The sequence below is a fragment of the Prionailurus bengalensis genome, chromosome X, assembly GCF_016509475.1.
Source record: "Prionailurus bengalensis isolate Pbe53 chromosome X, Fcat_Pben_1.1_paternal_pri, whole genome shotgun sequence".
Taxonomy (NCBI): Eukaryota; Metazoa; Chordata; class Mammalia; order Carnivora; family Felidae; genus Prionailurus; species Prionailurus bengalensis.
This window is the reverse complement of record NC_057361.1, coordinates 22,271,627-22,296,557: the sequence shown is the minus strand read 5'-3', so window position 1 is coordinate 22,296,557 and position 24,931 is coordinate 22,271,627. Positions and strand designations below refer to the sequence as shown.

The 24,931-nt window shown below is 48.0% G+C and overlaps 1 protein-coding gene across 1 annotated transcript; it reads right to left on the bottom strand.

Annotated features, from left to right (window-relative positions):
- Positions 1-17,129: 17,129 nt before the first annotated feature.
- Positions 17,130-24,676, bottom strand: LOC122476831 (melanoma-associated antigen B5-like). The gene is made up of 2 exons (XM_043569680.1): positions 24,581-24,676; positions 17,130-18,548 (listed from the first exon to the last, which is right to left on the bottom strand). Exon 2 carries the CDS (start codon positions 18,485-18,487, stop codon positions 17,363-17,365), a length of 1,125 nt encoding a protein of 374 aa, XP_043425615.1. The 5' UTR covers positions 18,488-18,548; positions 24,581-24,676; the 3' UTR covers positions 17,130-17,362.
- Positions 24,677-24,931: the final 255 nt, after the last annotated feature.

The following is a 24,931-nucleotide window of genomic DNA, read 5'->3' as shown; positions in this document are numbered from 1 at the left end:
GAGATAGCTCTAAAAGTACTATGTCCGCATGGACCTAGTGCAGGAAGTTTTTATTCAGTGTATTACAGGATGCGGGCAGGGAGCTTGCATAGGCACCTTTGGTTCACTTGCGCATGCTTCCTATGTCAACTTCGTGATGCAAACATCCTGTGTTCAGGAGATGGGGAAAAATCCCACCCTTGGGAGGAAATCTTAGTATTATAATGAGTTAAAGGTAACTTCAGGTCACCTCAGGGGCCTTCTGCATCTGTCCTTAGCTCCAGGCCAGCTCAGAGTGGCTCATGTAAGAGGCTGTCTGGCCAGACACCTAGCAAGGGGCTCTCAGGTGAAAGACCTAGTTGGATGTGTCCTTGGCTGGAACTGTTGGTTGTACAAAACAAAACACATCCCTTCCCTGCTTTTCTCCCTTCGCCTTCTCCTTTTTGCTGAAAGCTGTCAGCCCTCTTATTTGAGTAACTTTCCCTTGCCTCCTAGTTAAAGTAAGCATTGCATATGTTTGTTAATTGAATTTATATTTTTATTTTTATTAATTTTTTTAAACATTTTTTTTAACCTTTATTTATTTTTGAGACAGAGAGAGACAGAGCATGAACGGGGGGGGGGGGGGTCAGAGAGAGGGAGACACAGAATCTGAAACAGGCTCCAGGCTCTGAGCTGTCAGCACAGAGCCCGACTTGGGGCTCGAACCCATGGACCACGAGATCACGACCCGAGCTGAAGTCTGAGCTGAAGTCGGACACTTAACCGACTGAGCCACCCAGGCGCCCCGAATTTATATTTTTAAAAGTTAGTCAGTAGTAGATTAATTTGTAACAAAATCTGCCAGTTACTACTTGATTAAGTCAAATCAACTTTTTGGATTCATATAGACTAGTATATGGTAGTGAGAAGGGAGCCTAAGGCAAGCTGAGGACCACACACAAGGTAGTATGCCCCACCCTCCAACATCTGGGATATGTGTGATATTGCTCGGACGCTCCTGGCTGCCCAAGAACAAAGGAAAGGGGGGAAAAATGGCTAAATGATAGAGATCATAGTCCTGCAGGACCAGAGTCTCCATTTATTTACAAATATCTTAGTAAATGACAATAAAAAGGCAATCTTATCAATAGCCTAATCTCCAGAAACCTTACAGACTTACTTTCCTGGAGCCCCAACATCACCCTCCCCTCCATTGTGAAGCCAGGAACAAAGGCAAGAAGGAAATGGCAGGTAACATTAAATTTCCGTAGAACCTGCAGCCCATTAACAAATATTTGAGGCAAATACAGAGTAGAACTTTTCTCCAGGAACCCCCTACCTTCCTATTGTTAATGCTACTAGAGGCAAAACAACCTTAGCTTGACAATAGCTAGGCCTCAGGTATTTTAAGAGTTCTCTTCAGCATATCAAAGACCTTCTGGAGGCTTCCCTTTTGCCTTTACCTCCCCCAAGTCCAAAGTATATCACCATTTTTCACAACCCCAGTGCAGCTCTTTCTGCCCACAGGCCCTGTCCCCGTCCCTGTGCTTTAATAAAATCACCTTTTTTTTGTACCAAAGACGTCTCAAGAATTATTTCTCGGCCTTGAGTTCCAAACCCCCACCACTCCAAAACCTCATCAGTAGAAGCTGTAATTTTAACAGGAAAACAGCTGGGTTTCCTCTCCTGAATTTACTTAGTTCTTTAAGTGGATTTAACACATTGAACATTAATTGATAGCAATGATACCAACTTTCCATTTTGAGTACTTCAAAAAAAAATGTTTTTTAGTCTTTATTTACCTTTGAGAGAGAGACAGAGTGCAAGCGGGGGAGGAACAAAGAAAGAAAGGGAGACACAGAATCCGAAGCAGGCTCCAGGCTCGGAGCTGTCACCACAGAGCCCGATGCGGGGCTGGAACCCATGAACCATGAGATCATGACCTGAGCCAAAGTTGGACACCCAAACGACTGAGCCACCCAGGTGCTCCAGACCATTTTGAGTACTTTTAAAATACAAAGGGGAATTTTAAAAGTCAATAAAAGATCTTATGTATTGTATATAGATATGACAAGTGTAAAAATATTACATGTAATCCAGTAGGAAAAAAATGTGAATAGTTGACAAAGTTGCAAATCCAAAGAGAAACAGCCCTATGAAAAGAGGCTCAAATTCACCAGCAATGGGGGAAATGCCAATTAGAGTAACCATGAAATACCATTCTACATCTTTTAAAAAAATTGTTAACATTTATTTATTTCTGTATTTATTTTTTTTTTTTTTTTGAGAGAGAGAGTGTGAGCAGGGGAAGGACAGATAGAGGATGAGACACAGAATGCGAAGCAGGCTCCAGGCTCGGAGCTGTCAGCACAAAGCCCGACGCGGGGCTCGAACCCACAGACTATGAAATCATGACCTGAGCTGAAGTCAGGTACGTAACCGACTGAGCCACCCAGGCACTCCTCATTCTACCTCTTAAAAGAGCTAAAACTAAAAAGCTTTGACCTCTTTTGTGCATGGTGAACGAGGAAACAGTTATTGTCACAATTGCTAGGGAAATTCCGATGCATTAAAAGGTTTTTGGAAGTAATTTGGCAACATACATTACAATTAAATATACACATACCCACCCCTGGGTCCCATCCTATAGAAATAAAAGCACATAAGAACACATGCATGTGAGAGTTGATTGCTGCAGTATTTGTTAAAAACAAATAAAAAAGGTAACTGGAAAAAATGTGCATCTCTGTCAGGAAATGTCAGAATATATGGTGGCATGTCTCTACTATTAGTAGCATGTCTCTACTATTGCTATTTAAAATCCTGAATTAGGGGCGCCTGGGTGGTTCAGTCGGTTGAGCGTCTGACTTCGTCTCAAAACACTATCTCTCAGTTTGCGTGTTCGAGCCCCACGTCGCGTTCTGTGCTGACAGCTCGGAACCTGGAGCCTGCTTTGGATTCTGTGCCTTCCTCTCTCTCTCTGCCCTTCCCCTGCTCATACTCTGTCTCTCTGTCTCTCTGAAAAATAAATAAAACATTAAAAATTAAAATACTGAATTAGAACTGTACCTTTTGAGTTGGATGTTTTTCATGGAGTATTGAGAAACCAAGATGCAGATGTAGGTGTTCAGTTTAATGACACTGTAATGAAATCAGTATTAACAAAAATAACTACTTAGATATGTATAGCTATTTATACAGGATATGTAGCGATGCAGACTGTTTTGGTCATCTTAAAGGCAGAAGAGGGGGCGTTAATTGATTAGAGGGGAGGCAGAAGGGGAGGGCCAAGTAAAGACAAAATGTAATAATAATTAAAAAAAAAAAAAGTCTGGGGCGCCTGGGTGGCGCAGTCGGTTAAGCGTCCGACTTCAGCCAGGTCACGATCTCGCGGTTCGTGAGTTCGAGCCCCGCGTCAGGCTCTGGGCTGATGGCTCAGAGCCTGGAGCCTGTTTCCGATTCTGTGTCTCCCTCTATCTCTGCCCCTGCCCCGTTCATGCTCTGTCTCTCTCTGTCCCAAAAATAAATAAACGTTGAAAAAAAAAAAAATTTTAAAAAAAAAAAAAAAAGTCTGTACCAGCAATAAAATATCTGTATCCATTTGTTTTCAAATGTTTATTTATTTTTGAGAGGGCTCAAGCTGGGGAGGGGCAGAGAGAGGGAGGGAGACACAGAATCTGAAGCAGGCTCCGGGCTCCAAGCTGTCAGCACAGAGCCTGACACGGGGCATGAACTCACAAACCACAAGATCATGACCTGAGCCGATGTCTGGCGCTTAACTGACTGATGCACCCAAATGCCCCTGTATTGATTTTCATCATATATTTAAAATTACCTATTTCCCGGGGTGCCTGGGTGGCTCAGTCGGTTAAGCGGCCGACTTCAGCTCAGGTCATGATCTCGCGGTACGTGAGTTCGAGCCCCGCGTCAGGCTCTGTGCTGACAGCTCAGAGCCTGGAGCCTGTTTCAGATTCTGTGTCTCCCTCTCTCTGAGCCTCCCCCCGTTCATGCTCTGTCTCTCTCTGTCTCAAAAATAAATAAACATTAAAAAATAAAAATTAAAAAAAAATAAAATTACCTATTTCCCTATATTTAAAAAAGTTAAAAAATACAAAAGTACAAAGATACTTGAATATCAATACCACGAGTAAACCACTTTTTTTGTTTAACCAGTTCTTAAGAGCTCATCCTAGTTTGTTCTTAGGTATGTAATAACCTTCAAAATACCAATTTTTGTATTTCAATACTGTGTCACATCTTGGGGGCCATCCGATCAGGGGAGGGAGGCCAGCAGCACAGGTGGGGAAAGAGTTCACCCAAAGCAAAACCAAGGAGACAGAAGTTTATAGACTACACAGCAAGGGAGCAGCTGGCAGAACAACAGGGGAGAGGCTGTCTGCCAGGAGGCAGTGGGGGTGAGGGCTCTGGTTAAGCGGTGTAGTGAGAAAATGTGGGAGCATATGGAATTTTCCTTTTTTGATACCTGCGAGTGGTTTATGTAGCCCATTGGTCAGCTCAGACCTGTGGATACTTTTAGGTGGGTCGTTTAATGAGTCGTTTGGCATTCAGCCCTGTAGTTGCTGTCGGCCCTTTTACCTAACTCAGGTCTCCTTGCTCAAGCCTGTTGCCTAAAAGTGGCGTCTATCATTTCTTTGGTTATATGAAACCACTCACCGCCAGTAATGGACTTGTCCCTTTTGAACATGGTTTAGGTTGACATAGGTTTCAGTTTTATAATGTTCTCTTTTATCATTAATATCGTCAGTCATTCTTATTGTGCTGCTTAAACTGTATATTGGGTTGGTTGGGGAAGAAAAAAAAATTTTCCTCTAGGTTCTTTGGCTGGTCTAATCAAATAACACAAGATACAGTAATAGAAAAATAAGTATGATTACATACCTGTGCAGACTGCCTAAGTATATGCGCTCAAGTACTAGCCACGCAATTGAGGTTATATGCCCTCTTGAGGTAAGGAATGGAATAGGGGTCTGGGGCTTCAAGGGGTGCGGTGGTGGGGTGGGGGTAAGATCAGTCACACGGTAATTTAAAAAAAAAAAGTTTGTTTGGTAATGAGAAGTTTGTCCTGCCATATAGTTAGGTCATTCAGATAAAAAAGTTATTTCTTGGCAATAGCTGTCTTTCTGGCCAGGATCACTATCTAAATTCTTTTAGACAGTTTAAAGGAAAGGTCAAAGTTTTTCTTAAGGGGCTCCTAGGTGGCTCAGTTGGTTAAGCGTCTGACTCTTCACTTTGGCTCCGGTTATGATCTCACGGTTCAGGAGTTCGAGCCCTGCATTGGGTTCTGCACTGACAGCTTGGGATTCTCTCTAGCTCCTTCTCTGCCCTTTCCTCCCTGCTGTGAGCTCTCTCTCTCTCTCTCCAAATAAACACACTTTTTTTTAAAGGTTTTTCTTGAGTCAGCTGGGTCTTGATTGCCTTCAGCTCAAAACAGTCTGCATACGAAAGTGGCACATTTGGGGGAAACTGGTCCTGCACCCTTTCTGGTTCATTCTAAAATGCATCTCCTTGTCCATGATGCTTTGTTTCATTGCAGTGATTTCCCTCCGCTTTACCATCTTAACTTGCATCTTAGCATGTTTGCTTGTCTCCTCCGCCCTACTTGATTGTATTTCTCTCCTGAGTCTTCTGTCAGATATTTGAATGTTTGGTTATATTTTCTTAAACATTAATTAGAAAATATTTGGTCATTCTTTGTGTCTGCTCTGTGACCTGTTTCTAGTGGGTCTTCTTCGTATGTTGATTAATGGAGATACTCTTGATGTCGTGTTTCAGTGGGGTCTTTAGATAGCTGCTGTATTAGTTCCCTTTTCAAATAGTCTCCACGTAGCATTGTTAACCCAGAAATCACAAACAATATGAGGATTCATACTTCACTGTTGCTTGGTCTTGGCATTTTCTTGGTTAAAGAAATATCTGGGAATTTTGATGGCATTCATGTTAGTTACAGTCTTTCAGATTGGACAAAGCAGGTCACATGCCTATTTTTCACAATCTTTTTGGATTTTAATGTATTGAATATTTTTGTAATGTTTATTTGAGAGAACATGTGCACATGTGTGCTTGAGTGGGGGAGGGGCAGAGAGGGAGAATCCCAAGCAGGCTCCCCACTGTCAGGCAGACCCCAAAGCCGGTCTCCTTCCCACAAACCATGAGATCGTGACCTGAACCGAAATCAAGTTTCAGATGCTCAGCCCATTGAGCCACCCAGGCGCCCTGAATGTAGTTAGTATTTTAGAGGTCACAGATGTCTCTTTAACTGCCTTGGCAAATTATAGAACAGTTAATGATTAAATACTATTTCCAAAACAGTTATAATGCTTATAAAGCAGTAAAACAAAATGAGCAAAATGACATCTGTGATGAACTGTGTGTTTTAATACACTTTTTCAGGTGAGGAAAAGTGACTTCACTATACCCTTCTGTGTTCTTAGCTGAGAACCCAAATGAAAGACATGTTAACAGGAGAAAAAGCAGATTAACAGGAGAAAAATAAAGTTTAGTAACAATATTTTAAAAAGTTTAGACACGCCTGGGTGACTTAGTCGGTTAAGCGCCTGCCATTGGCTCAGGTCATGATCTCACTCAAGGGTTCGAGCCCCATGTCGGGCTCTGTGCTGACAGCTTGGAGCCTGCTTCGGATTCTGTGTTTCCCTCTCTCTCTGCCCTTCCCCCACTCACACTCTGTCTCTCTCTCTCTCTCAAAACATAAACATAATAATAAAAAAATTTTTAAAGACAAAAGAACATATTGTGAAGGGTGGAGGAGGAGAAGGCAGTTATGGGTGGTTACAAAGACAAGAACCCAAATAAAGGTTATGGTTCTTAGGCCAGTTTACACCCTTTCTTTCTCCAGTGATAACGAGTTTCTAGAGGTTTAGAATCCCCCATCTTCCAGGTACAGAAAGGGAGACACCCTTACAAATAGGGATTCCCTTGTAAATGTCTACTACAAAAGAGTAGCATTTAATTAGTTTTCAGAACTACTTCTGTGTCTCAATTTCATAAAAAATAATTAGCTCAAAATAATCCTTTTGACAAAGAGATAAGTTTTGGTATGGCACATTCAGCTCCCCTTCACTTGAAAAGAGGAAAAGAAAGTAACGTCTGTCAGCAGAAACCTCTTTGGCATTTTAGAACTAGATAGTCGAAAGCAGTAAGTGGAATTGATGTAAATAGTCATCACTCTTGTCTCACATTGAAAGATTTTTTGAAAATCAGTTTTGTTACCTGAACACTGACCTTGCTGTCCGTAACTATAATTTTGAAATCATTTGTTTCCTTAGCTTCTTGAATGGGGTTTTGTAGTTGTCCATCCAGCTTGATTTTAAAGAATACACCAAGTCAAAGAGGTGATGTGAAATGTAAGCACTTTTTTTTTTTATTTTTTTCAACGTTTATTTATTTTTGGGACAGAGAGAGACAGAGCATGAACGGGGGAGGGGCAGAGAGAGAGAGGGAGGCACAGAATCGAAAACAGGCTCCAGGCTCTGAGCCATCAGCCCAGAGCCTGACGCGGGGCTCGAACTCACGGACCGTGAGATCATGACCTGGCTGAAGTCGGACGCCCAACCGATTGTGCCACCCAGGCGCCCCTACACAATGTAAGCACTTTTTAGGACCTTTATGGTCCCTTTCACTTCTCATGTCCCATGGATATCTGTGGTGAAAATTCAAAGGTATTGTAGTCATTTGCTTTACATAGTATTTTTCTATTACCTGGCTTGAAAGGATAATGTGATGTGATGATTAAGTTTATATTCTGGTTAAAAGAATGAACACAAATCCCATACAGGAATAACTAATTTCTAATAGAATGTGATTCAGTTCAGTAATGCCAAGTATAATTGAATGTGTAATGCAGTTAATTAATTGATGTGCCTATTTTCGAACATTTATTGACTATTGATAATATGCTTGATGCTGTACTTCATACTCATAATAGAGGTATCCTTCCAAGGGGAATTTACATCATTTAATTTTCTTTGTTCAAATTAAGTATCAGCCCTTTGAGGTCTTTTGGGACCACTGTCAATTACTATTTAAAATAATTAAATGAGGGGCACCTAGATGGCTCAGTCGATTGTCCAATTCTTGATTTCTGCTCAGGTCATGATCTCAGGGTAATGGGATCAAGCTCTGGATGGGACTCTTTGCTGAGCATGGAGCCTTCCTTCTTAAGATATTCTCTCTCTCTCTCTCTCTCTCTCTCTCTGTCCCTCCCTCCCCCCCCTTCCTTCCTCCCTCCCTCCCTCTGCCCCTCTCCCCTGTTTATGCTCACTGTCTCTCTTTCTCTGTCTCTCAAATAAATTAATGACGTTTTCATTTGTGGTACTTGTGTTATTTTCAAAATATTCCAGCAAAGTCACTACAAAATCAAAGATCATAAATCATCCTTTCCTTTATTATTTTAGCCCTGCAATGCTGTTTTATTTTTAGGCTAAATAATCATATAAAAATTTAACTCAATTATAATTAAATATAATCATTTTAATCTACAAAAATACAATTTGTACTCTGTGTTTGGGATGGTTTCATAAAAATAATAACTTACATAATGCACAGCCTTTGTAATATAGTATTTTTATTTTGTAAAGAATAATGTGGCATTTCTTGTAAAAATTTTATTAAATTAAGGAATTCATTTATTCTTAGATTGCTGTAATTATTTGAAGATTTCCCACCTCACTATGGATGAGAATTTGTACTAAGCAAACTGTAAATCAAAAAGTGATGAACTCTTATTTACAAAATGCATGAGGGTTTGAAAGTGTGCTTAATAAGTCGTATGAGTGACAGGTAAAGGAAGAGATGGAAGCATCTGTGTCATCCACTGGTCCAAAAACATTGTTTGTCTTGAAGAAATTTTATACACCACTGGACCATGTTATGAACTAGTAACATTTAATTAAAAAAAAAAAGATAATCTTAGTATAATGTGAACTCTACAATACTTACATGCGAAACTTTTAAATTTCCAAATACTACTTTAAGAGCATTATTGTTTTTTATGGATAGCGGGTGGCTTGGACTCACACAGTATTTGAGTATTGTGCTTTAAATTTCAGTTTTCACAAACCACTTTTCATGCAGAGAAAGCAATTGTACATATTAATTCCCATGAGACTCCCATCAGTATTCATTATATGCATTCTTTGTAAGAATGGGTATCCTCTTACTGTTTTATTATCTGGCATGCATGCACGCATGAACCTTAACATACCAAAGGAGTTTTATCGAAATCAGTATTTTTCAATGTTTTATTTTCTAGTAGTTATATACAAGTTACCTTGTGGAGAGGTTACTTTTGTCGCACAATCTGTCTGTGGTCAGCCGTAGCTGTATCCATAGATTCCTAAGGAAATGAATGAGTTCGTGATTCTTTAGGGTGTGTAATTATGGATAAAAATTATAATATTAATGTCATTACTAATTTTGTGTGACATTTTGCAAACCACTTAGCTGTGCATTTATTGTGCCTGTATGAAAAAGAAAAGTTCCCTCACTAACTCAACGTTAAAGAAGATGAAAAAAATAAGTCACTGAAAGAATTTATCATCTTATTTTAAAAAGCACTTAGAAATGGTATATGATGTAAACATTATTGAAAAAATAATTTTTAAACAATTTTTGCCTTTTTAAGGATTAATTCAATGAGGCCAGAATATTGAAGAACCAAAAATCCATCATGAAAGCCTTTACTATTAAGTTGTTCAAAATCTTATTTAACCCTAATCATATTCAGCCACTTTTTTTTTCCTTTGGCCAGCAATATATACAAGCCTTCCACCATTCCCACTTAAAACATGTGGAAGAAAGTAACATATATATTATGAAACAATTGGCAATCGTAGAAGTTAAGGATGTTTGTCCTTAAAAACAGGGGAATGGAGTTAAATCCATGAAAGCAGTCGACTAGCGAACTCTAAAAATCTATTCTGGAAAAAAAAATCTAATAAACTGGTAAAAACTGTCAGAATCAACTTTATCAGAACTCTGAAAGTGAATCATAGATTTCTAACAGCCATGGGAAATCAGGAAAAGGTAGCTGACTCTTGGTAAGAGATCTTTGTGGAATTTTTACTTACTACATGCCTGGCTCCCCCAATCAGTGGTTGCCTTGAGGATGGGAGCTCACTTTCCAGATATGGGTCCCTTGTGGCAGAGAGGGCAGAAAGGTCATTGTTTTCTGGGAATTATCCTTGTTTTGGCCTGTTTAGTGTGTCTCTGAAGGATGAGTTCAAAGGACTCCTTTCATTACTCCTAACTCAGAACTTGCCCAGGATGGAGTCATTTTCTAGGGAGTGTTTGTCAAAAACATGTAAAGATAAATGCATTAGCCACTCATACTTATGGATGGCAGTGGATAACAGTTGGGGCAAACAATAAAAACCCTGGAAGAGTTGAGTAAAATACTTGTGGGGGAAAGGAGACTTCACAAAGCTATGACATATTCCTGGAAGTCTGGGTGATCATCTGAATTCCAGGAGGTCCTGTCAAAAAATAAAACTGAAAGGCCCTAATCTCTTACTTGAGGCTCACATTTAGGTTCTTTGGATGCAGAAGTATAGGCAAAGTTGTAAGCCATCCAGCTGATGAAGAAGGCATACTCCAATACAAACACAGAGCCCATCTGCAGAGAATGAAGGTCATTAAGGAAATCTTTGCCAAATTACCAGCTGGCATATGAACGAATTGATCAGAGATATCAGTGGTCACACATAGCAATGAACACAGATCTTAAAAAGTTTGTTGACACAATTCATGAAGAAAAATAAAGCATGAATGGAAAAGAATCTGATTCTAAAGCTGACGCCTTATAACATTTGAAATGTTTAGTTTTCCCAAAAAATTATGAGATGTGCAATGAAATAATGAGGTGTGGGGGGAGATGACATCAGTTGAATCTGTGCAGGAGGAAGCCCAAAGATTGGACTTACTAGACAAAGACCTTAAATCGACTATTTTAAATATTATCCAAGAAATAAAGGATATCATCTACAATAAACTAAAGGAAACTGTGAGAATTAAGTCTCACCAAGTAAGGAATATCAACCAAGATAGAGAAATTGTTAAAAGGAACCATATGGAATTTCGGGAATTGCAAAGACCGCTAATGGAAATGAAAAATACACTGTAGGGATTCAGCAGGAGATCTGAGAAGGCAAAGGAAGGACTCAGTAAACTTGAAGATAGGTCAGTTGAGATTATCCGGTCTGAGGAATTGGGGTAAACTCCTCAGAAAAAGGAAAACATAATTAAGGAAAATGAACAGCACTTAACAGACTTATGGAACACAATCAATTATAAAAGCATAATGTAATAGGAGTCTCAGAGAGGAGAGAAGGGGGCAGAAAGAATAACTGAGGGAATAACGGAGTTCCAATTTCTTATCTGTCATGTAAGGAGTTTCGAAGTCATCATTCCATCCTAACAACAAGTAAAGGTGAAGACACTGAAAAATCAACAAATCTTAGATCTACCCATGAAGTGAGACCACAGGACATGCTACCGCCCCCACCAAGTGGAGAGACAAATAGGTCAGTACAGAGAATCAGAACTTAGCAGAGGAGAAACCTCCATGGGAACCAGTACCAGGGTAGGAAAACCTGAATTATAACTGAGAAATTTCCGGAGTCTCTTTGTAGAAAAGTCTGAGAGTTTAAGACTCTGCACATTGTGAGTATTACTTCAGGAGCTCTACATATTTCCACCATGAAGATAAAAAGTCTCCTTTGGCTTCTAGCAGAGAGAGAAAAGTATTCATTTGAAATATGCCAGACTGCTCCGTTCTCAAAAAGACCTGTCCTCAGAAGAAACTATATTATACAAGTTGAACCTATTGGGGTTTTGTCAGAGCTCAGCTGATCTGGGATAAAGGAGACACTCAATTCTAGCCTTCTCTAGCCTTCCACATGGGACAAGGAAAATAAACAACTTCAGTCGTACATAGCCATCCTGTCTTGTTAATGGAGGTGCGGAAATGAGAATCACCTTTGAACTTTGTGGCCTATAGGTCACAAGTACAACTAGTATCCTCGGACTTGTGATTGTTATCTGCTGTGGGGGCAGTCTTGTGTGGACTGATCCCTTAACCTGGGAGATCTTATGCATCCTCAAGATAGATAGTGTCAGACTTGAGGCAAATTGGGGACTTGCTTGGTGGTAGAAACCTACACATTATAGCATATAATACTCAAACTACAGAAAATAAAAGATAAAAGAAAAGTTTTTCATAGAAGCCAGAGGAAAAGCAACCTACCTTTAGAGGAGCAAAGATGAGAACTACATGTGACTATTTCGCAGAAACCATACAAACAGGTGAAGAATGTAGTGAGATATTTAAAGTGTCTAGAGAAGAAAACCACCAATCTAGAACTTTATATCCTGTAAAATTCTACTTCAGAAGTGAAGAAGTGCTTTCTCAGACAATCAAACATGGAGGGGATTTGTTGCCATTAGAACCATGTAGCAAAAAAATGGTCAAAGAAGTGTGTTTAAAAAAAAAAAGGATATAGGATGTATATTAAAAGAGGAAGAGGATTAGAGAAGAAATAAGTGGAGGTAAAATAAAACTTATTTTTCCTCATTCTTAACCAGGTAGCAATTTGTTTGAATTAATAATAACCATGGTGTATTTGATTGTTATAACTTATATATAAGTGAAATGAATGACAGAAATGAAATAAGGGATAGGAGACAGGAATTAAGAATACTTTGTGATTATATAAGCTACTTGCACTATCTGTAGAGTCGTATAGTGTTATTTCAAAGTGAGCTTGTATTCATTGTAAATATATATCGTAAACACTAGGGCAACCCCTGAAAAAATGTTTAAAAAAGTGAAAAGAATCAATATGCTAAGAATGGAGAGAAAACAGAACCATATAAAATGTTCGAGTAATTTTTTCCATTTAAAAAATTTTCAAAGTTTTATTTATTTCGAGAGAGAGCATGAGCAGAGGGGAGGAGCAGAGAGAGGGAGCGAGAGAATCCCAAGCAAGCTCCACACCATCAGTGCGGATCCTGATGTGAGGCTTGATCTCGTGAACTGTGAGATCATGACCTGAGCCAAAATCAGGAGTCAGATGCTTAACTGACTGAGCCACCCAGGTGCCCCAGTTTTTTTCCACTTTTACTGAGGTGTGAATGACAGATACACATTGCATTTATTTAATGTTTGCAATGAGATGTCTTGGTATACATATATATTGTGAAATGATTCCCCCAATTAAGTAAATTAATGTAAAAAATTACAAAAGGCAGAAAGAGCGAAAGTCAAAAATATAAAAACAGGAAAGGATCAGCAAATATGGTAGATATTAATCTAGTCATATTAGTAATAACCTTGAATGGAATATCAACAACCTGAAGATACCAATTAAAGGACAGCATATCAGTATGAACCAAGAAAGAAATCTCATCTATGTGTTGTTTATAACAAACCCACTTTAAATATAAAGACACATAGATTGAAAGCAAAGGAATAGAGAAAGATAGACCACTGTAATATTAACCAAAGGAAAATGGGGGTAGGTATATTACTTTCACACAGAGCCAAGCTCAGATCAAGCAAAGTTATCAGGGATGGAGAAGGGCAGTGCCTAATGACCAAGGTGTCAGTTCTTTAAGATGACACAGCAGTGTTTAATAGGTATGTGCCTCACAACAGAACATCAAAGTGTGAGAGGCAAAAATTGTAAGAGAAAGTAGATGAATCCATTATAATAGTCGGAGACTTCTACAACCTTCTATGAGAAATGTGAAGATCCAGCAGGCAGAAAATCATAGGGATATAGTGGAACTCATTAACATCCTAAGTCAATCAGACATGATTAACATCTCTAGACTTCCTCATCTAAGTGCAGAGTACACATTCCTATCAAGCCCACGTGGGGCACTCCCCAACCTAGACTACATTCTGGGCCATAAAACACATCTAACAAATATATAAGAATAGAAATCATGTAGTTTCTATGTCAGACAATAATGGAATTAAACTAGAAACCATTACCAAAATGATGACTGGAAAATTCCCAAAACATTGAGATTAAATAAAACACTAGTAAATAACACATGACTAAAAAATGAAAATTCAAGAGAAATTTAAAAACTCTGTTTTGAATGAAGTAAAATGGTAAGAAAACTTACCAAAAACTGTGCAGGTTTTTGTATGGGCATAAGATATAGGTAATGCTTTGCAAAGTGCTCACATGCAGCGAAAAGGGGCCCAGAACGCCTATTTGACCTTTGCCTGTGGGAAGTTTCTTTCTAGTGTATCCAGGATTCAGGAGCCATTTTCACTCCCAGCTGAAATCTCTCAGTCCTTTGGCACACCGTGTGAAGAAATGGCCCTTGTTTCCATTCCCATAGTCTTACCTCATATTGTTCAACCTAAACTTCAGTCTCACCAAAGAAACCTGCAGTTTCCCAAACATATTTGCACCATTTGCTCCTAACTGCTACCTCCCCATGTTCATCTGGTCTCCAACACCCTCATTCTGGTGTAAACACCTCTGGTTTACTATAATATCTGACTATCGCCCTTCTAATATTACTACTCCCAGACACTCCCTTTTCCCAAATCTGAGCATCCCCAGCAATAGCACAGTCTGTTCCCAAGAGCAGATGCCTGATTAATATTAAGGGAATAAATGTGTCAATGAGCATATTAGCCAATTGATTGAGATTTAATTTCTTGTAAATTCTTAAGCAAATCCAGCTATGTGTTGTTAAATTTTACTGAACGCGAAGATAGAAGTTGATAATCTTTTACTTTATTTTGCCTTTTATGGACTCAAATAATTTCACTGCTGAGTTATGTTATAAAATAACATCTATTCTAATGCCATGTTGTCATGTTCTGGATCCACAATAATCGGGGAAGCTTTTCCAATTTGATTCACAAAGTTTAAAAGCTTCTACTTGTAAACTTGACACATGTTAATAAGTGTGTCAAGAAAATTCCTCATAAATTTATAGTAAGAAGCTATTTAAACCATCTATTAGAAGGGTTAACTTTTGGAGAAGGCAATGTCTGGTGTGTTGAGGGAGAGAGAAATGAAGATCTCCATATTACCACCTAAACAGATATATTAAAATGATATATATCCGTGGTGAAGGAGGTGACCACCAGGGAGTTGGAATGCTCTAAGGCAGGGCTAGAGCAGGTGATGCAGGTTTTCAGCTCTGCTAATAATGGAGTGCAGCCATCAGAGGAGGCCAAAGTGAAGAATTGGTCAGCAGGTCAGGTTCCAGATTTGGAAGGAGGGCAGACTTGGGAAGTCCCAGATGAAGGGTTCTCCAATGCTGGAAGGTGCTAAAACTGGACACAGTACTAGGCCCTGGACAGAATTAGTTCTCAGTAGGATCTTAGTAAAAGGAGACCCGAGGACAATCCCCAAATTATGACTTATTCTCCTGTTTCCCTTCCCTTCAACAGGCCTGCTTTTAGTAATTTGGTTTCAAGTGCGTTCATACTGTCTGAGATACATTTTGGAAGAGTGAGTGAGTAAATGAATTAAGAGGCGGAAGGTCTGCCTCGGGTGGGGAGAAGGCGAACGATGTGGCCTCTAGGCGAATTCAAACCAAGGATCTAGTTCCAGCTCTGGTAGTGACCATTCTTGTGAAGTTGAGAAAATTGACTGTTTTTATCCTCCAAGTGAGTTTGGTAAGGCCTATCTTACAGGATCGTTGGAATGTATATATGTAACCACATGATAAGATGATTAGCAAGTATTCCCAATATTTAAGGAATGGAAATTAATATTTTGATCCCAAATGAGATCATCCATCTCCCTTGTATTTTTTTTTTAATTTAGGAAGTGTCAGAGAATATGCAGTATTCTTGGACAAAGAATCAGCCACAAATTTACCTGACCTAGTAAAATGAACTAAATTTTCCCCATTAGATCACCTGTCATTTAATTCCGGCACAGAGTTGTCTTTCTCATTTGGATACCAGTCAAGTTCCTAGAATTTGTGTCAAGGTGCAAGTTTTCCCATCCCTCCCAGGTGCCCTTCCATCCATATGACCTCTGTTGACATTCATTATTACACCCTCAACAAAAGCAAGCCCTTGCTTAGTCTGCCAAATTGCATCCATGATAATCTAATTAAAATGGCCTTTTAATGGAACAGCCTGTGGCTCTCCCAACTCCAGGCAAACAGTGCCAGCACAGTGGCGGCTCACCTGAAGGTGGGCATCACCCTTATTTTGAGAAACTCCATGAAGATGTCATGCCTAGATCACATAGCTTGCACACTGTACTCCTCTGCACTGGAATAAGAACAAAGGACCCCTTCCTTTTCTGCCCTGGGGTGGAGACTTCTCTTTGGTTTACCCATCCATAATCCCAAAATAACTCATAGCACCAATTTTTTATTACAGACTGAATGTGTCCCCACTCACCAAAGTTCGTATGTTGAAGCCCTAACACCCAATGTGAACGTAACTGGAGGTGCAGTCTTGGGGAGGTAATTCGGTTTAGATGAGGCCCTGAGGAGAGAGCACCCGTGATGTGATTAGTGTTCTCCTAAGAGCAAGAGAAACCAGAATTTTCTCTCTATGCCACCTGAGGATACATGGAGAAGGTGGCAGTCTTTAACCTAGAAAGAGAGCTCTCACCAGAAATCAAACCTGCTGGTATCTTGATGGTGAACTTCCCAGCCTCCAGAAACGTGAAAATGTTTGTTGTTGAAGCCACCCACTCCATGGTATGTTGTTGTAGCAGCCTAAGCAGACTAACACTGGGTTTTCTCTCTCAATTCTGACATGTACTGTTGAAGGAACTGGCCTCTCCCTAGTAATTCCACAGCCTCAACTGTGTGCACCACATACTGTAAATGACAATTACATCCCCCTGAAGACTAGCAGGTTCCTAAAGTCCCAAGTTGTGTTGCTTAGGAAATTTCCACTTAATTGTTCTCGTAAGGACCACCCTCCTCCTCTCTGGTTCTTTTTACTCTACTTAAAGGCCAGAGAGGGTATCTGGGCATCTTACTTGTGTGAGTGTGGCTCAAAGGCTCTAAAATTCTATGAGTAGAGACTGGATTCCTTTATATCAGCATCTGCAGTGCTAAACTGAGCTTTCCGGTGAGCAGATACTCCATGTGTGATGAACAAAAGAGTCAGTAAACACACCGTATAATTTAAGATTTAATTTATCTTTATTGAACAAACTTGAAGTATGAATTAAGATGTAATTTATCTTTATTGAGCAAACTTGAAGTCTAAATCATTTAAAACTAAAACATAGTAACTTGTGTAAAACTAACGCCTAAAAGAAACCAAAAAAACTGGATTGACCATGTTTAAATTTTTTTTTTTCTATTCTCTCACCCTTACTATTTTACTGTGAGATTCTTTCACATTGCTAATAATCTAATTCTTACTGCAACGTTGTAGTATCTTGTCAAGAGGATTAGAACCCTCGGATCTCAGCAGAGGTGGGAAGATACTCCTGGCCATGACGCTGGAAGGTATGAGGACTCTGGCGGTAGGGCCACCCCCGGTTGCGCCTCTGGCCTGGGCTCTCTCTTCCTCTTCCCGCAGAGCCTCTTCATAATAGGATGGGAAAGCAGTGGGGATGGTATCGTTGACTTTCGACAAGAACTGCAGGACTTTCATCTTGGTGGTTTCAGCTAGGGCGTTTGGGCCCCACAGGAACTCATGGCGTGGAGGATCACTGTTGGCCACCTGGCGGTACTCGAGATACTGCAGCTTCACCAAATCTTTGGTGATGAGCTTCCTGGGCTCCCCGTAGATGAAGTGCTTCCTCCCAGGATATACTCGCATCAGACCCAGGAATTTCCAGATGTCTTCCTCAGCAGCACAGTTGCCTTTCATGAAGATCATTCCCAGGATATTCATCAGGAGACCGGTCTTGGGTAACCCCCTGCCAGCACGCACCCTCCCGTTGTTGGGGAGTTTGAGTTTGCTGACGAGGTCGTATCTAGTCGAGTCGATTTCCTGTAGGTCGACGGCGAAGACAATCTCAATGCGCTCAGCCGCTTTCTTGAGGATCTCAGGAAAACGCTCTTCATAATCTGGGCCGATAATCTTCAGCATGTCTTCCTTCAGAATGGGCTGTTTCATCTTATACTTGTACAGAAGGTACTGCTCCAGCAAGCCAGGCTTCCTGTTCAGAGAATCTTCGCCTGGGCGTTCAACGTAGAATGGGGCCTCGTAGGAGCTCACCCTTTCCCCATCTTGGTTGCTGGATTCTTCATCAGATTTAGTGCCAGGAACGGCTGCAGAAGTGGCGGCGGCGGCGGCGGCGGCGGCGGCGGCGGCGGCTCTTGCTCTTCTTCTACGCCGCTGAGAAGCGCCACTTGACCCAGTAGTGGGCACACTCTGGGTAGTATCTTCGCACTGAGCAGCGGAGGAGGGAGTGGACTCCGCTTCCGCTGCTGCTTTGGCCTGAGCATCTTCGCAACCCTGAGCTTCACCTCGAGGCTGGCGGCGTCTCTCATGAGCCTTGAACTTACTCTTGTGTCTCCGAGGCATGATGGCACCTCGGTCAGGCACAGGAGGCAGGCCTAGAAACAGGATCAGGAGATGCGGATCCCTGGATGAGGGAGAATGAAGTGACGTGAGCACCTTCATCAGGGAGTTTCCTCCCTGGCTTTAACCAAGGCTGCCTCTGGGGGCTTATCAGAGGGCCCTGCTCCAGGAACCCACAAGGCTCCTGTTCTCATCAGCCTGTTCCCGGAGAATTCTATGGAGGAAGTTAGAGGGAACCTTAGAGTATAGTCTGCCACCCCTGCCTGGGATATACTGGGGTGACAGCAGGGGCTGCCAGTGGGGAGCCTCTCTTCTGCGTTTTGGGGGTGTTCTAAGTTTACATTCAGGATCATCCTGAAAACTCTTGACCAGTCCTGGGTCTCCTCTAGTCTATTGCCATGAAGTCGATACCTCAGACCAAAGCCAAAGACCCTAGAGGAAGAAGTAAAGTAGTTCTTTACACCCTGTCCCCCTCAGGGGGGCATCCAACTGAGAGTTGTGTGGAGCCCTCTCCTTCATGGGCTGTTTTGGTCCTCATTTCTCATTCAGGGTACTCACTTGGCCTCTAACTAGTGCCTGGTACACTTCCCTTCTGCTCACTGGTGGCTGTACTCAGATTTGGTATAAATAAGTGAGGGTGAGGCTTGGCCTGACTGCCCTGCCCTGAGCCTTCAAGTCCTGAATGGAAAAGTGGGGATCTGACCTTTTTGTTATTTTTCGACAGCCAGTGGTTTCCCCCTCCCCACCTTCCAATCTTTCCTTTGGCCCCTACTGTAGCCTGGGATTCTTTTCTTCCTGCCAGCCTGTCCTTAAACATGCTGGGAGAATATGGGAGTCATCCCCCTTTCCCGTTCTCTAAAAGTAAGAATTGTTTGATTCAGATGTCACGAAAGATCTAGAACTCCTCCTACTTCAGAGAGTACATGTTGCTTTTAAACAAAATCTTACTCCACCCGACGCCCCCCGCCCCCTCCCCCCGCCGCATCCCCCGACACCCCTCCCATGACGCCCCCTCTGACGCCCCCTCCTGCCAACGCCCCCTGACACCCCTCCCCCATGCCCCCTCCCTCCACTGACCCCGCCACCCCCTCCCCCCACCCCCTCCCCCCACCCCCTCCCCCGATGCACCCTGACATCCCCTCCCCCCCACCCCCCCCCCGCCATCCTCAACACCCCCTACCCCCATCGCCTCCCCAGACGCACCCTCCCCCAACACCTGCCCCCCCCCCGACGCCCCCTCCGTCCCCTCTCCCCGCCTCCCCCTCCCCCCGCTGACTCCCTGATGCACCCTGACGCCCCCTCCCCCACCGGCCCCCCTCGCCGCCCCTACCCGCCACCTACCCCTGCTGCCTCCCCCAACAACCCCTGACGCCCTCTCCCTACACCGCCCCCCCCACCGACGCACCCTCCCCCCACCGATACCCTGCCGCCCACAACACCACCACCCCCTGCCACCCCCCACCACCCCCTCCCACTTCTGCCTCCCCAACGCACCCCGATGGCCCCTACCCCCACTGCCCTCCTGCCGCCCACAACGCCTCCTCCCCCCACTGCTTCCCCTGAAGCCCCTTGACACCCTAACCCCTGCTGCCTACCCTGAAGCCCCGTGATGCCCCCACCCCCCGCTGCCCCCCAACCCCTCCCACCGGCCGCCTCCCCCAACGCCCCCTCCCAACGCCTCCCCAATGGCCCCTCCCCCCACACCCCCTCCCCCCAGCGACCCCTCTCCCCATGACCCCTCCCCCAGCTGCCACCCACCGCCGCCCCCTCCCCCTGCTAACCCTCCCCTCGACGCCTCCCACGCCCCTCCCCCGCAATGCCCCCTACCCCCACTGCCCCCCTGATGCTCCCTCCACCGGTGGCCCCCGACGCCCCCTCACCCCACGCCCCCCCCCACCGCCTCCTTGATGCCTCCTCTCCTGATGCCCCCCACACCCTTCCCCCATGCCGCCTCCCCTGCCCCCCGACGCTTCCCCCGCAGCCCTGACACCCCGTCCTCCTGCTGACTCCCCAAATGCCCCCGACGCCCCCTCCCCCGATGCCCCCTCCCCTCTGATGCACCTTCACCACCTCTCCCTACGCCCCCTCCCAAAGCCTTCCCAATGCCTCCTCCCCCCACGCCCGCTCCCCCTGATGCCCCCTCCCCCATGCTCCCTCCCCCCACTGCCCCCCGCCCCTCCCCCCCGCTGCCCCCCACCCTGAGGCCCCCTCCCCTCACTGCCTCCCCTGCCACCGGCACCCCCCCCCACGCCCCCATCCCCCACGGCCTCCCCTGTAGCCCCGATGACCCCTCCCCCAGCCGTCTCCCCAGACGTCCCCCGACGCCCCCTGCTCCCCGCCGCCTCCCCCGACACCCCCTCCCCTCCCCCATGCATCCCTGATGCACCCGGATGCCCCCCCACCACCTTCCCCGATAGCCCCCAATGCCCCCTCCCCCCACCGACCCCCACACCCCCTTCCCCTCAACGCCCCCTCCCCCCGCTGCCTCCCCCAGAGCCGCCGATGCCCCCTCCCCCCACCGCCCCCCAACACCCCCGACGACCCCTCCCCCCCACACCTGCTCCCCCTGACGCCCCCTCCCCCACCTTCTCCCCCCGCTGCCCCCCCCACACCCCCTCACCCTGCTGCCCCCATGCCCCCTCCCCCTGCCGTCTCCCCGACGGCCCCTGATGCCCCCTCTACCAACACCCCCCCCACCTCCCCCACCGCCTCCCCCGACAGCCCCCGATGCCCCCTCCCCGGACCGCCTTCCCCTGCTGCCCCCTGCACCCGCCCCCACCCTGGACAGCCCCTGATGCCCCTCCCCCCACCGCCCCCCCACCGCCCCCTCCCCCTGCCGTGTCCCTGACGCACCCCGACGCCCTCTCCCACCACCCCACCCTGCCTCCCCTTCCCCCAACGCCCCCCGCGACACCCCCCATCGGCCCCCCACCGCCCCCCCAACGCCCCCTCCCCCCACCACCTCCCCCTGTGCCCCCTCACCCGCTGTCCCCCCACACCCCTTTCTTCCGCCTCCCCTCCCCCAATGCACCCCCCACTGCCCCCTCCTCCCATGCCCCCCCGCTGCTTCCCTTGCCGCCCCCCATGCCCCTCCCCCCCGCTGCCCCCCCATGCCCCCTCCTCCCATGCTCCGTTCCACCGCTGCCCCCCGCTGCCCCCTCCCTCAATGCCGCAGCCTTCTCCCTCAACACCGCTGCCTCTTCCTGACGCTGCCTCCCCCCATGCCTCCCCATGCCCCCCCCGCTGCTTCTCCCGCCGCCCCCCACGCCCCTTCCCCCCCTGCCCCCCCGACACCCCCCTATGCCCCCTCCTCCCATGCCCCGTTCCACCGCTGCCCGCCGCTGCCCCCTCCCTCAATGCCGCCGCCTCCTCCCTCAACGCTGCCGCCTCTTCCCGACGCTGCCTCCACCCATGCCCCCCCGCCCGCTTCCCCCGCCGCCCCCCACGCCCCTCCCCCCCACTGCCCCCCCACGCCCCCCCATGCCCCCTCCTCCCATGCCCCCTCCTCCCATGCCCCGTTCCCCCACTGCCCACCACTGCCCCCTCCCTCAACGCCGCAGCCTTCTCCCTCAACACTGCTGCCTCTTCCTGACGCTGCCTCCCCCCATGCCCCCCTGCCCCCACGCCCCCTCCCCCCATGCCCCCCCGCTGCTTCCCCCGCCGCCCCCCACGCCCCTTCCCCCCCGCTGCCCCCCCATGCCCCCTCCTCCCATGCCCCGTTCCACCGCTGCCCGCCACTGCCCCCTCCCTCAATGCCGCTGCCTCCTCCCTCAACGCCGCCGCCTCTTCCCGACGCTGCCTCCACCCATGCCCCCTCCGTCCCCTCCCCCTATGCCCCCCCGCTGCTTCCCCCGCCGCCCCCCACGCCCCTCCCCCCGCTGCCCCCCCCTACGCCCCTTCCCCCCGCTGCCCCCCCATGCCCCCTCCCCCATGCCCCGTTCCCCCACTGCCCGCCGCTGCCCCCTCCCTCAACGCCGCCGCCCCCTCCCTCAACGCCGCCACCTCTTCCCGACGCTGCCTCCCCCCATGCCCCCCGCCCCCTCCCCCATGCCACCCCCCGCTGCTTTCCCCGCCGTCCCCCACGCCCCTTCCCCCCGCTGCCCCCCCGACGCCCCTTCCCCCTGCTGCCCCCCCCGACGTCCCCCCATGCCCTGTTCCCCCACTGCCCGCCGCTGCCCCCTCCCTCAACGCCGCAGCCTTCTCCCTCAAGGCCGCTGCCTCCTCCCTCACCGCCACTGCCTCTTCCCGATGCTGCCTCCCCCCATGCCCCCCACGCCCCCTCCCCCCATGCCCCCCGCTGCTTCCCCCGCCGCCCCCCACGCCCCTTCCCCCTGCTGCCCCCCCCACGCCCCCCGACGCCCCCCCATGCCCCCTTCCCCCAAGCCCCGTTCCCCCACTGCCCGCCGCTGCCTCCTCCCTCAATGCCGCCGCCTCTTCCCGACGCTGCCTCCCCCCATGCCCCCCCGCCCCCTCCCCCATGCCCCCCCCCGCTGCTTTCCCCGCCGTCCCCCACGCCCCTTCCCCCCGCTGCCCCCCCGACGCCCCTTCCCCCCGCTGCCCCCCCCCCGACGTCCCCCCATGCCCCCTCCCCCCATGCCCTGTTCCCCCACTGCCCGCCGCTGCCCCCTCCCTCAACGCCGCAGCCTTCTCCCTCAATGCCGCTGCCTCCTCCCTCAACGCCACTGCCTCTTCCCGATGCCGCCTCCCCCCATGCCCCCCCACGCCCCCTCCCCCCATGCCCCCCCGCTGCTTCCCCCACCGCCCCCCACGCCCCTTCCCCCTGCTGCCCCCCCCACGCCCCCCGACGCCCCTTCCCCCTGCTGCCCCCCCGATGCCCCCCCGACGCCCCTTCCCCCCGCTGCCCCCCCCGACGCCCCCCCATGCCCCCTTCCCCCAAGCCCCGTTCCCCCACTGCCCGCTGCTGCCTCCTCCCTCAACGCTGCCGCCTCTTCCCGACGCTGCCTCCCCCCATGCCCCCCCGCCCCCTCCCGCTGCTTCCCCCGCCGCCCCCCACGCCCCTTCCCCCCGCTGACCCCCCCCGACGCCCCTTCCCCCCGCTGCCCCCCCCGACGCCCCCCATGCCCCCTCCCCCCACTGCCCGCCACTGCCCCCTCCCTCAACGCCGCAGCCTTCTCCCTCAACGCCGCCGCCTCCTCCCTCAACGCCGCCGCCTCTTCCCGATGCTGCCTCCCCCCATGCCCCCCCCGCCCCCCCGCCCCCTTCCCCCATGCCCCCCCCGCTGCTTCCCCCGCCGCCGCCCACACCCCTTCCCCCCGCTGCCCCCCATGCCCCTTCCCCCCACTGCCCCCCCCGACGCCCCCTTATGCCCCCTCCCCCCATGCCCCGTTCCCCCACTGCCCCCTCCCTCAACGCCGCAGCTTTCTCCGTCAACGCCGCTGCCTCCTCCCTCAACGCCGCTGCCTCTTCCCGACGCTGCCTTCCCCCATGCCCCCCCACCGCCCCCCACGCCCCCTCCCCCCACACATACCCCCGCAGCCCCCTACCCCCACCGGCCCCCACAACATACACTCCTCTCCCCAACCTTCCGGTGACACCAGAGTGAAAAAAACACAAGTGTCCGTCCACATACCACTGCCTTTCCCCATATCTCTCCAGGACTGATGGCGGTTGTAAGTTAGGCACCACCTCATTGTTCTAGAAACGACGGTTCCCTCAGACCTCACTCAGAGTTCGCTTCTTTCATTTCCTTCAGAGCATAGTACCCTTCCTCTAAATTCAAGGCCTTCAGCTTCCTGAGCCTCCAAATAGGGAGGGTAGCTTCACACACGTGTGACCGCCATGTTTGATTCCCCCCGGGAGCCACGAGGAACCAGGCATGGCCTTGGTGGCACCTGTTACCTACTTTTTCTCCCCTTGGTTTTCGTTAGGGTCTTCTCCCCCTCCGCTGAACTGGCGCCTCCCACCAAAACCTTCACGTTCTTGTGACCCCCTAGGTGGAAATCTCTTTCCGCCTGACTGACCACTCCGCCGAGGGCCCCATAAGACTGAGAGTAGGCGCGGGGGGCAGTGGGGAGCAGGGGACGCACTATTTGTGGGGAGGGAGGTATTCTCTTATTCCTTAATCGGGCTTCTTACCTTGACTTGCGCTCGGGCCTAGAAGATTCCTCAGTCGCCTGCCCTGAGGAGCGGCAGCCGAAAGGAAAGTCTCTCTCCTTCCTCAGGCGCCCCAAGAGGAAGTGAGGGTTCTTCTTCCTGTCACCAACGATAGGGCCGGTGAAGGCTGGCAGCGGGGGGCGGGATCTCTGGTGCCCCCTCTGTTCGGGAGTGGAGAGGACTCGCGGTTTCCCTCCACCGCCACCCTCTTACCTCCTTGATACTTTTCTTTAATAGGTCATCTTGACAGCATAGGTGTGAGAGCAGGTGAGGGTAGGTTGATGCACGACTCCCTGTATGCCTGTATGTTATTTTCGTCAGTTTTCATTTATA